This window comes from Bubalus bubalis, chromosome 18, assembly GCF_019923935.1.
Source record: "Bubalus bubalis isolate 160015118507 breed Murrah chromosome 18, NDDB_SH_1, whole genome shotgun sequence".
NCBI classification, from domain to species: domain Eukaryota; kingdom Metazoa; phylum Chordata; class Mammalia; order Artiodactyla; family Bovidae; genus Bubalus; species Bubalus bubalis.
In genome coordinates, this window is record NC_059174.1 from 45,408,311 (window position 1) to 45,420,949 (window position 12,639).

Sequence of the window (12,639 nt, forward strand, 5' to 3'; positions counted from 1 at the left end):
CACCCATCTTGTAGGAAGAATTAAATGAGTTAATAGTAAAGTGCTTAGAATGGCACCAGCCCATAGTGGGTGCTCAGCGAACATCAATTTGCAGGTGCCCCTGTGTGGTGCCTAAGGCCTGTCCTTACTGTGCCTCTGCCTGCCACCCCTGACAGGAGGGACCGGAACAGCAAGAGAGTTATTTTTTGCAGGGGAATTTCACAGCCCAGGAAGTGCTGGCACAAAGGCCCAGACCACAAAGGTGTCTGGTGTCCCTGGCTTCCTCTCCCTCTGCCCTGGGCCAGCCCCACCCTTGATTCCTCTTGCCTGGCAAAGTTGGGCTGGGGAGATTCTGGAACTTCACCCTATCTAGAACTGGAGGTCAGGACCTGAAGAGCAACCCTCAGCCAAAAGTCCCCCACTGTGGTCCCGAAAGAGCCCCTATCCTCATCCTTTTCATTTAGCAGACAAGTTACCTGCCATTCGGGCAGAATTCCAGACCCACCTGAGGCTGGCTGCGTGACCCTAGGCAAGGGAATGGCCCTCTCCCAGCCTCAGTTTCCCAGTTTGTAAAATGCAGATTAATAACAGAACTTGCTATATACATGCTTGTGGAGGTAGAAGTGGACCCAGCATACAGCAGGGCTCTAGCACTGGTACTTATTCACTTGACAAATATTTATTGAGCACCTGCAAGGTGACAAAGGGCTTCCCTGGGTGGCTCAGATGGTCAAGAATCTTCCTGCAGTGCAAGAGACCCAGGTTCGACCCCTGGGTTGGGAAGATCCCCTGGAGAAGGGAATGGCAAACCACTCCAGTAGTCTTGCCTGGGAAATCTCATGAGACAGAGGAGCCTGGTGGGCTCCAGGCCATGGAGTCACAAAGAGTCGGACACGACTGAGCGACTAAAACAACACTATGAGGTGCCAGGCACAGGTGACGGTGCTGGAGACGCAGTGATGCATACGACAGTGTTCTCACCTTGAGGGAGCTTGTTTTCCAGGGCTGGAAGGACAAGAGGTGAATGGAGGAACCATATAAAGAGTATAATGTCAGGTAGTGACAACGGCTGTGAGGAAAAAAAAACTGGTAAAGGAGGTCAAGTAAGGGACGGTGGAGGCAGTTTGTCCTGAGTGGACAGAGGGCCTGATGAAGTTGATGTTCGAGCCAAGAGCTGCAGGAGGAGAGGAAGTCAGCCCTGGGGTCACCTAGGGGAAGAGTGGTCCAAGCAGAGGTGAGGAAGGACCAAGGCTCTGAGGTGGGAAGGAGCTTGGTGTGCAGGAAACAGCACGGGCCTCGACGGCAGCAAGGCGGAGGCGGGGCGGGGGCGCAAGGGGCGGAGTAGAAGATGACGTCAGAGACAGAGGATAGCGGGGTCACGAAGGGTCCTCTTCTAGAAACGTGGCACCTCTAGTACCCAGAGCAGAGCAGCCTCTATGGTTTGGATCCAGGGTGTCCCTCCTGCTTGGGAGGGGTCTGGAGTATTATGGGTAGCCCTAGCCTGACACCCCCCAAGCCCACTTGGGTTCCAACACAGTGACCTCCAGGCCCGAGTGCCCGGGGTCCGAGGGGGAGGTCACCAGGAGATTCCTGCCAGGTTCCCCTGGAGATTCCAGGGGGATGACCTCCATAATTTAAAGTCCGGAGCCCTGCCCTCAAACCGCCCTCCAAGCCCTCTTGTGACTCTAGGGGGGGGGTCACCTTTCCCAGACTCCGCATCTGGGGGTCCCCGGAGTCTGGAGGGGCCCAGACCACGCGCCCCACGCCCGAAGCCGCGGTCCCTGCGCCACCACCGGGAGAGGCCGGTGCGGCGGGCGCCTCCCGGGCCGCTGCGGCAAAGGCTGGGCAGCCGCGCCCTCCCCCCGCGGTGATTCATCCCGCCCCCTCCCTCTCCCTCCTCCCTGCCGTGGCCGCCGCCGCCGCCGCCGCTGCAGTGCGCAGGAGACCGCGGCCCGCGCCCTAGCGCGCCCGAGCCGGAGCGGGGCCGGGGTCCGCGCACCTGGCGGATGTGTCCGGCTGCGCGCGCCAACGCAGCAGCCCGAGCAGCGGCCGCCGCCCGCGCGGCGGGGATGCCCGGACGCCGGGCCCCGGGGCTGGGCCCCCGGCGGTAACCGGAGCGGGGGGGCCGCGCCCCCCCTCCCCCCTCGCCGGTCCCAGAGCCGCAGCTGCTGCGCCCGCGCGCTCCCGGGGACATTCTAACCGCCGCCGGGTCCCGCCGCCTCTCGCCCCGCTATTAATACCGGCAGCCCGGGAGGGGGGCGCGGCGTGCTCAGCGCAGCCATGGGGACGCTGCTGGCCTTTGTGGTCGGCGCCGCACTGGGTGAGTGCGCGGGGGGCGCGCGCGGCGGGGGCACAGCCGGCACACTGGCCGGGCCGCGGGATTCGCTCTCGGGACTTTGGGCCGCGGGCGAGGGCCGTCCCCACCTCATCCCCCGGCCCGGCTAAGTCCGCTTCAGAAGTTGTGCGCGCGGGGAGCGGGGCTCGGGAGGGCGCAGAGGTGCGGGTGGGCGCGAGCGGGCGAGGGCCGGGCTGGCACGGCTCGGCGGCTGCGGGCGCCCAGCCGGGGGCGAGGAAACGCGGAGTCAGCTGCTCCCGGAGAGCCCCGCAGGCTGCAATGTGACACCTACAGTCGCGGGAGGTGGGAGGGGGGAGGCGGCGCCCGGAGATTGGGACGGAGAGACCGAGAGAGAGAGACGGAAGGGAAGCAGCGGCGAGAGACACAGAAGTACTCCTGAGTGCTCCGCTGGGAGACTGGGGAGCTGGAAAGTGAGGGGGGAGATAGAGAAGGATGTAGAGTATGCCAGAGTTAGGGATCTGAGCGGTGGAGAGAGAAAAACTTGAGCGAGGCAGGAAGAGATAGAGACACAGGTAGACACAGGGAGAGATGGAGTTTTAAAAGGACAGGGAAAGGTGCAGGGCGAGATGGAGAGCAGGAGAGGGTGTCTGAGCCTGAGATCAAGATACAAAGTGGGGCCTTCGGAGAGATCCCTGAGAGAAATAAAGAGGGGGCGGCAAAGACTGAGGCGCTCAGGGGGATAGAAAGAGACAGCAGAGGAGGAGGGCAGAAAACCCCGATTAATAGAGGAAAGGATGGGGGGCAAAGGAAAAGCCTCGGAGCTGGAAAGACAGCACGAGCTAGTGAGCAGGAAGGAGGAGGCAGGTAAGAATGAGGATGAGGGACTCAAAGGGACTGGAATCTGCTGGGGATGCGAAGGCCCTGTGGCGGGAAAGAGCTCAGAGAGTTTTGAGAAGATGATGGGGGTGGGATTGGCTTCAGGAAGTGAGGAGCCTGGGAGCAGAGGGGACTGAGGCAGGAGAAGATAGGAAGGGGTGGATGTCGGGAACTTACGGGACTGGGGAGCAGGGCTGAGGTGTTTTTCTGCTCTGGATCCAGTGCCCACCTCCCTCTCTGAGGCCTTGGCTTCTCCCAACCCATTTGTCTGGGGCTGGTTGGTCTTAGAGAGCAATCAATGCTGGTAGAACTGATGCTGCCACCTTGAATTTCTAACGCCACTGGAATTCTGGTCCCACCACCTAGACATTGCAATACCTTGGACAAGTGGCCTCCTGAGAAAGGGGTACTTGGGTAGCACAGACTCTAAGTTACTGACCACAGTAACAGCCCTGTTGATTGGGGGCATCCAGTATACCATGGGCTTCCCTAGTGGCTCAGACAGTAAAGAATTCGCCTGCAATGCAGGAGACCTGAGTTCAATCCCTAGGTCAGGAATAGCCCCTGGAGAAGGGCATGGCTACCCACTCCAGTATTTTTGCCTGGAGAATCCCATGGACAGAGGAGCCTGGTGGGCTACAGTCCATGGGGTTGCAAAGAGTCGGACACGACTGAGTGCACACACAAGGTATCAGGTCCCCTGCAGCCTTACCTGCCTTAAAGAACCTGCCCAGCCACCTCCAGAAGAAAGACGATCATTTCCCTCACTATTCACAGGGGCAATCAGAGAGGATGAGGGACTCACCAAGGGCATGTAGCTGGTGGCAGGGCCAAGCTCGGAGCCTGGTTCTGGCTATTCCTGATCGTAATCAAGGGGAACCAGATGGCTTCCAAGGGGCCTGAGAGCTGTCAGCCAGTGAGCCTGGCATTGCCAAGGGTGATGGGTGCCCCGGCTCGACCTGAGCCCACTGTCCCTGCAGTGTCCTCAGCCTGGGGGGGCTGCGTGGAGGTGGACTCGGAGACCGAGGCCGTGTATGGGATGACCTTCAAAATCCTGTGCATCTCCTGCAAGCGCCGCAGTGAGACCAACGCCGAGACCTTCACCGAGTGGACTTTCCGCCAGAAGGGCACAGAGGAGTTTGTCAAGGTGGGTGGGCTCCTGGCACAGGAGGGTGGGCATCTGTGTGGGAGCTAGTGACGGGGAGCAGGGTTCCAGTTGGGGTTGCGAGTTTGTTTGCACCCAGGTGCCATTTCTGATGACCTGGATCCACATGCCAGCTCCACCAGGACCGGCTGGTGACCTTGGGCAAGCCGTTGAACCTCTCTGAACCTTCATTGCCTCCTCTGTAAAGAAGGGGGAGCGGGTAGTCTCCAGCTGTGAGGCTGGTGTGAGAATTGAGTTCCTGCACCTGGCACACGGTTGTCACAAAATATACGTCATCGGAATTATTTTATACCAGCAAAAAATGCCTTAGATTGTTATCGTGGAAGGAAACAGAACTTTTTGACCTCCTTTTCACTCTCTGTGTTTTGAATTGCATAGGAGGGGGTTCCATAAACTTTTTGAGGGCCTTCCAGAGAATTGAAGTCTACAGCAGCCAGAACTGGGCTGTCTCTCGCCCTGCCTGGGGAGTGTGTCTGGGGGCCGGGCAAGATGGTAGAGAATGAAGACCAGAAAGGCTGAATGGGGGCTCCGGAGGATGGCCACGGAACACGTGCAGTGGCATGTGTGTGTCAGGGCTCGGGCACAGTCTGGGTCCTTCTGTGTCTGTGCGTCAGGGCGAGGGGCAGAATAGAGGTCTCAGTGGGGTGGGGGTAGCTGGCAGTGACCCCGCGCCCACTGCCCCCAGATCCTGCGCTATGAGAACGAGGTGCTGCAACTGGAAGAGGATGAACGCTTTGAGGGCCGCGTGGTGTGGAATGGCAGCCGGGGCACCAAAGACCTGCAGGACCTGTCCATCTTCATCACCAACGTCACCTACAACCACTCGGGCGACTACGAGTGCCACGTGTACCGCCTGCTCTTCTTTGACAACTACGAGCACAACACCAGCGTCGTCAAAAAGATCCACCTTGAGGTGGTGGACAAAGGTGAGTCGGGCCCCTGGGCAGCCAGATGGAGGGACAGATGGCGGAAGCAGGGGGGATGGACGGGCTGGCTCAGCGCCTGGGCAGCAGGGGGTGGAGGCAACACCTCCCGCCTGGAGTCCAGCTCCAGCCCCCACTTCCCTTCAGCCATGGAGAGGTCATGGCGGGCCTGTCCCAGGGAAGTGCTGAGTGCAGAGCTGAGCTCTGCCTCCTGCGCTGTGAACCCCAGCGGGTGCCTCCCTGTCTCTGAGCCTGAGTATCCTCCTGTAGGAAACAGGTGATAATGGTGTCTCTCTCGGTGTGTCGTTGGAGCCATTCTGATGTCGTGGGGCAGGTGGTGAGGATGGAGTGAGATGCTGGGTGTCCGAGGCTGGTGCGTCTGTCACAGCAGGGCCTCGGCACATGGGGGCCACGGTCGTGGTGCTTCTGATTGTCAACAGCCTTAGTCCTGCCCCCCTGTGTCACCTGGGGCAGGAAATCAGTGGTGTCACCTGTGGTGGGGCTCCTCAAATTCTACCATACACGGTCGTCCTGTTGTTTGGATCTTGACTCAACAGATCCGTGTTGGGCGCAGGATTCTGTCTCAGATGAGGCCAAGGCTGCAGGTCTGGGGCCACGCTGAGCAGCAAAGATCTAAGGTGTGTTTTGAATCATTTTTCATCATTTCGGCTTCAACTGCTTTGGACTCCTTCCCTGAACCATCTTCTGATTGGGTGTAAATTGGAATTTTCCAGGGCCCCAGGGGCCATTGGCCTAGAGAGTCAGGGAGATATCCCAGACCTTGGGCTTCCAAAGAGCACGGCAGGTGAATCCCGAGGGGCCATCAGTACATGCGACCATCACGGGCCATGTGCATTGGTGCCCTCCTTCCCCAAGACTGGGGCTGGCCTCATCGTCCTGTATGAAGTCCCTCACTGAATCCTCCCACCCACCATCTGGTGGCTCAGACAGTAAAGAATCTACCTGCAATGCAGGAGATGCAGGTTCGATCCCTGGGTCAGGAAGATCCCCTGTAGAAGGAAATGGCAACCCACTCCAGTATTCTTGCCTGGGAAATCCCACGGACAGAGGAGCCTGGCAGGCCACAGTCTACAGGGTCGCAAAGAGTCGGACATGACTTAACAACGAAAAAACAACCCACCTTCTGGCGTAGAGGTTCTTCTTATCCCCATTTAGCAGGTGGGGAAACTGAGGCTCAGGGAGGTAAGATTACAAGGCGAAGGTCACAGAGTTGCGACCTGGATTTGAACCCAGCCAAACCTGTATGATTGTTGTTTTTATTCTTGGCATGATTCACTATACTCTGCTGTCAGCCAGAGTCTGTGGGTTCCTGTTGGTACTTAGCATTTTTACGGGTATTAGCAAAGTGATCTAGCAGAATTCAATTCAGGAGACATGTCTGAGCGACTCTTTGGTGTAGGTCACGATGCTGGGTGGGTGGCCACCCACAGACGTCGGTGATGGAGCCCTGCCCTGGTGAGCTGGCTGACGGTGGAGGAGTTGTAAAAAAGACACCCCCGAATACTGTGGCTTAACAAAGTCTGGGTCAGTCCCGTCTCCCAAATCTGTGCTCAGGTGAAGGGTCAGGGGGTAGGAAGTTTCCTGGATGCCCTTTGGGCACCCAAGTTCTTTCCATCTTGTGGCTCAGCCCTTGCTCATGATGCTGTCTTCCCTAGCATGGTGGAGCCTGGGCTCAGGCACGCCCAGGTCCCAGAAGAGCCTCTATTTTTTTTTTTAACATTATCTACCACATTATACTGCTTCCCAGTATATGTGGGAGGCTTATATTTATGTGATGCAGGACTTATATTTAATTGGGCTTGCCAGGTGGCACTAATAGTAAAGAACCCACTTGCCAATGCAGGAGACATAAGAGACTCAGGTTCCATCCCTGGGTTGGGAAGATCCCCTGGAGAAGAGAATAACGCTCTCCAGTATTCTTGTCTGGGATATCCCATGGACAGAGAGCCTGGTGGACTACAGCCCATAGGGTCACAAAGAGTTGGACACGACTGAAGTGACTTAGCACGCATGGACTTATATTTATGTAATATAGGACTATTTCTGTTATCTTCCCAGAGCCTGTATTTTTTGCACCATCCACCATACCCCAGTGGTTTTTAATCCACCATGTTATAATCCTGCTTTTTTAACCTTACCCACTGTGATATAGTATGTTATGTTATCCTGTATGCTACAGTGTTTTCACATTACCAAACACCAAACATAACAATATTTTTTTAAATTATAATCCATCATCCCAGAGTATTTTTAATATTATCCACCATATTATCATTTTTTTAATCCTTAGCCACCATGCTATATGTTCTAAAATATTATCAGTCATGTCATAGTATTTAAAAAATTTTTATTTGGTATGTATTCGGCATCCTTGCTCATTTTGTAGTATTTTTAACATTATGTGTCACTCTATGGCATTTCATTCCCCGTGGTGTTATTGTATTGTTAGCATCAGTAGCCATTGCTGTCTTCTTTACCATAAGCCACTGTCTTACTGCCATTTCAACATTACCTATCAGTCGATATTGCCTCCTGGTCATGACCCCGCAGTAATGAACTGAGTCGTTTCCAAAGAGGGGAGCAGTGGGTGCTGGAGACGAGGCCTTCACTGAGCTGGGAGGGGTGCAGAAGATGGTAGGAAGCATCTGGGTGTCTCCCACCAGGGGTGGGGCTGGCATCTGGGGACAGGAAGGCTTATTCTGTCTGGACACACCCAGTAAGAGGGGAGCAGGTGGGGAGGTGCAGTGGTGACTGAGGCTGGCGAGACACGCGGCCCGTAGATGTGCAGGCTGGGGCTTCAGATCTGCCCCTGGGGGCAGGCAGGTGAAGCTCTCGGAAGATTCAGGGATTTTGAAGAAATCAAACGCCCCTCAGAGAAACTGCCTCTGCTCCCGGGTGTGACTGCTCTCTCTCAGTTTCTCATCTGTGAAGTGTGGTGGGGGGGATGACAGCCCCGCCTCCTGAGATGTCTGTGGATTGATGGAGACTGCCCTGGACATACCACGGCCATTTCCAAGTCTCTCTTTGGCTGCGGGAGCTTTTAAAAGTAGATAAGAGCTCAGACCCTGCAGTCAGTTCCACTTGGAGTTGATTCCTGGCTTTGAGTGCAATCCTGGCTGTGCATCCTTGCCTGGCACTTTCTCCTCTCTGAAGTGAAGTGAAGTGAAAGTTGCTCAGTTGTGTCTGACTGCAACACCGTGGACTGTAGCCCGCCAGGCTCCTTTGTTTGTGAAATTCTCCAGACAAGAATACTGCAGTGGGTAGCCATTCACAGGGGATCTTCCGTTCCAGGGATTGAGCCCAAGTCTCCTGCATTGCAGGCAGATACTTTACCATCTGAGCCACCAGGGAAGTCCTCAGTAAATTTGTCCTGCAGATGGCCTAGAGAGCCGTACCTGCCACTGTCCTAATCTGATTGGGAGAGCAGGATACCAGTTTACTTAATCCATTTGGTTGGTGAGTTGCAGGAGCAGGGGTGAGAATTCTGATGACTGAGTTTTATCCATGCTTGCTTGTGTGTGTGTTCAGTCATGTCTGACTCTTTGTGACCCCATGGACTGTAGCCCAACCACCAGGCTCTTCTGTCCATGAAATTTCCCAGACAAGAATACTAGAGTGGGTTGCCATTTCCTACTCCAGGGAATCTTCCCAACCCAGGGATCGAACCCACATCCCTTGTGTCTCCTGCACCGGGAGGCAGATTCTTTACCACTGAGCTTTATCCAACATGTTTTCAACTCTGTGCTTCTGGAGGTCAGCTGACATGGAAAGCCTGGACGCTCTGTATCCTTGGGGTTGTTTCAGAGTCAGGGAGATGTTCAGGTAAAGAACTCAGGACAGAGCCTGGGCGAGAGCATGCTTTCACCTCAGGAGACACATTCAGGGTATCTCTGGAGTGAAGGAACAAGCGAACAAACAAATGGGTGAGGTGTGGAGTCCTGTCCCCAGCTCCTCCTGCTGGGAAGCAGGGGAGAAGCATCGGACCCTGCACCCCCCTTCCTGTGGCCCAGAAAGCCTTGGTACCATCTGCCTCGGGTGGAGCAGCAGAAAGTGCCCACTCCCAGGGGAGGAGGAAATGGCAACCCGCTCCAGTGTTCTTGCCTGGAAAATCCCATGGACGGAGGAGCCTGGCAAGCTACAGTTCATAGGGTTGCAAAGAGTCGGACATGACTAAGCAACTGAGCACACACCTAGGGGAGGAAGACCACATGGGAATAGCGGGGAAAATGATGTCCCGGCCATCCGGGAGGAGGGGCTGGGGATGCGGGGTGGACACCTGCGAAATCCGGCCAAGGATGCCACCATGGGCTTGCGTTCTGGTCCCCCGGCTGAACATGCTCCTTTTACAGTTTAAATTTAGGCTCCATGAAAGGAAGCTGACATTGGCAAGAGCCAGGGTTGTGGAAAGGAGAGAGGGTTTCCGGAAAATGTCAGCGAATAGCCAGCGCTTAGGCAGTGCTGACTGTGGGCACATCCACACATGTTACAGATGTTAACTCATTTCCTCTTCTCAGCAACCCTGTGAGAAGGCATGAGTATTATCATCCTTATTTTACGGCAGGGGAATAGAGGCTCAGAGAGGTGGAATCATTTGCCTGTGGACCCTAACAGTCTGGCTCCAGAGCCCTGCTATTAACTACTATGCTGTTTCGCCCCAATAATAATAACAGTGATGATATTGATAATAGTAAATATGTATAAAGTGCTCTCTGTCAAGCACAATTATAAGGGTGTTAAAAGCTTATTTAATTCTCACAATACTCCCATGAAGGAGACACTGTGATTATCAACTTTTTACAGGTGGGGAAATTGAGACACAGAGAGGCTGAGTCACTTGCCCAAGGTCACGCAGCTGGCAAGTGGCAGAGCCAGGATTTGAACCTGAGCCTTCTCATTGCAGAGCTTCAGCTCTGGGGCACTTACAATCACCTGTATGACATGGAGGCACCCTCGAGTTACACAGGGAGACAGGTTCAGGGCGATCCAAAAGCTCTTCCAAGGCGGATTATTAAGAACCACAGTAACAATGATGCCTCTAGGGGGAGAGCGTGGCCTCATTTGCAGACAAGGCCCAGGGAGGTCAAGCCTCTTGCCCAGGCTTGCACAGCAAACTCAGGACACACTCAGGCTGCCACCTGACCCTGCCTGGCCCCTGCAGCCAACAGAGACATGGCGTCCATCGTGTCCGAGATCATGATGTACGTGCTCATCGTGGTGTTGACCATCTGGCTCGTGGCAGAGATGGTTTACTGCTACAAGAAGATTGCCGCTGCCACGGAGGCTGCCGCACAAGAAAATGCGTGAGTGGGGTCCTGAGGAGGGGAGAAACAGCCCAAGATGCCTAGTGCTTCCCAGAGGGGAGCATGGGCTGAGTGGGGAGGCGGGTGGGGAAGTGACCCAAGCACCATCTGCCAGTCCTCCCCAGAGGGGACTGTTTGGTGCCTGAGATGGGGTAAGGCTGCGATTGGGTCCCTGCCCCTCGGTGCTCAGACTCTTTTAGCCCCCACTTCTGTTAGGATCCAGAGCTCAGGCCTGGCATCCTCCGCCCCAGCGATACACGACTCCAGGCCCTAGCCCTTTTTATCTGCCAGGACCCAGGAGTCTGAGCCCCCCACTCGCTGCTTCCTCAGACTCAGACCCCAACCCCTTGGTGACCTAGGAGTCTAGGCCCCAAGAACCCCTCCTACCCCACATTCAGGACTCCAGACCTCCAGCCTGGGCTCCTCTTGGATCCCTAGGATCCAGCCTGCCACTTCCTCTTCTCTCTGACCCCTGTGCCCCTGGGGAACAGAGACCTCAACCCTCATCAGTCTCCATGGGGGGATGACCCAGACTGATGATGGGGTCACTGGACACCTGGCTTTTGCCCCCACAGCTCGGAATACTTGGCCATCACCTCAGAAAGCAAAGAGAACTGTACGGGTGTCCAGGTGGCCGAATAGCCCCGGTAAGGTGGACAGGCAGGCGGGCAGAGGGCTGGAGAACCTGGGAGGTGCCAGCTAGCTGTGAGGTTCATCATACCCTGTCTCTCATCTTTCAGGCCCTGGGCTCCGCCTCAAGGAAGAGCCAGCCCTAACGGGGGAACATCCAGGCGAGGTCTGCCCCCGATGGGGGTTGGCCATTCCTGGGCCTCCACAAGCCTCAGAGTCCTGCCAACGGAGCCTCCAGGGTGGGAGGGGGCAGGGGGCTTGGCTCACACCCCTAATCCAGCCTTCTTCCTCCTGCCCCATCACCCACCTGCGCCATGCATGATGGCTAAAGCAATACTGCCGCTGCCCCCTACCCCTGCTTCTGCTGCCTGTTTGGGGGGGGGGGGCGGTGAGGTGGGGGCAGCGGCTCCGCACCCCTCCTTCTTGCTGATTTGCACACACTGGCCGCTTCGGACACGCACTAACAGGGGCCCAGCGCCTCCCTGCCCCCTCCCCGCCCAGTGGGGCTTGTGATGGCTGGAACGGTTCGGGGCAGGGGGTTCCTGGACCCCGCCCCCCCACTCCCCTCCAACCCCTGGTGCCATTTCCCCTCCTGCTTCCTCTGGCTGGACCTGGGGTCTCCTCTCCCTGCGACGCGCTCTCACCCAAGCCCAACCCACCCTCTCTCACCAGCCTTGGATTGTGGCCACTTAGAAAGGGGCCCATTCAGCCTCGTCTCTCTTTACACAAGTAGTTTTGTTCATGAAATAAAGATTCTTGGACTTGATTCACAGTCTCTCTCGTGAGCCCAGTCACCTTCTACACCCCCTCCAAATCTGAGAGAGCCTCCTGGTGTTTCCGGGGACCCGCCCTCCTGGGCTGGTGACAGGGCCTCTGTGCACACGTTCAGTGGGGGATGGATGGGGAAGGACAGACGAGAGAGCTGCATCTCAGGCTCGGCACCTGCCTGAAGTCTCAGCGGGTGCAGCCACTTGATACTTGATTAGTGTTGGGGTTCAGGGAGTCATTAGCTCAGCGGGGACAAGGAGTTTCAAGGGAGCCAGACTGGAGCGGAGGAAGCTGACTGGTAGTGGAGGTGGGAGGTGATTAGGGAAGGAGAAAGAGGGCAATGAATGGAGGGGAAGGAGAAGGGACTGGGGACCCTGCACCGGCCTGTCCCCCAGGTGAGCCATGGCTCTGAGTGCAGGGGTGCGTCGGGCCAGGGGCTGGGTCTGATGGCATAGGGGCGGCCTGTCTGGGGTGAGCAGCTGTGGCCTGAGTCTGGGTGGCGGCTGTCCACAGTAGTGACCCTATGTGTCTGGGTGTTTATCCGGCCCTGGGGTCTGACGTCAATGACTCCTGGGCTGCTGGCGGGACAGTGCATATTTGCCTGTGGACACTTCCGGCCGCTTGGCCTGGGCCTCAGCACTCCGTGCTGCCTTTTCTGGGCCAAGTCCCCATCCCCCTTGT

At 56.6% G+C, this 12,639-nt stretch overlaps 1 protein-coding gene across 2 annotated transcripts; it reads left to right on the plus strand.

The window, feature by feature from the left end:
• Positions 1–2,159: 2,159 nt before the first annotated feature.
• SCN1B (sodium voltage-gated channel beta subunit 1) lies at positions 2,160–11,956 on the plus strand. Of its 2 annotated transcripts, none has more exons than XM_006065281.4 (6): positions 2,160–2,299; positions 4,132–4,298; positions 5,002–5,242; positions 10,419–10,560; positions 11,136–11,207; positions 11,301–11,956. In XM_006065281.4, the coding sequence occupies exons 1-5, from the start codon at positions 2,260–2,262 to the stop codon at positions 11,200–11,202; spliced, it is 657 nt and encodes a 218-aa protein (XP_006065343.1). In that variant the 5' UTR covers positions 2,160–2,259; the 3' UTR covers positions 11,203–11,207; positions 11,301–11,956. The 2 variants fall into 2 exon arrangements, with proteins under 2 accessions (XP_006065343.1, XP_006065342.1); XM_006065280.4 differs by lacking the exon at positions 2,160–2,299 and adding an exon at positions 2,758–3,139.
• The last annotated feature ends 683 nt before the right edge of the window (positions 11,957–12,639 follow it).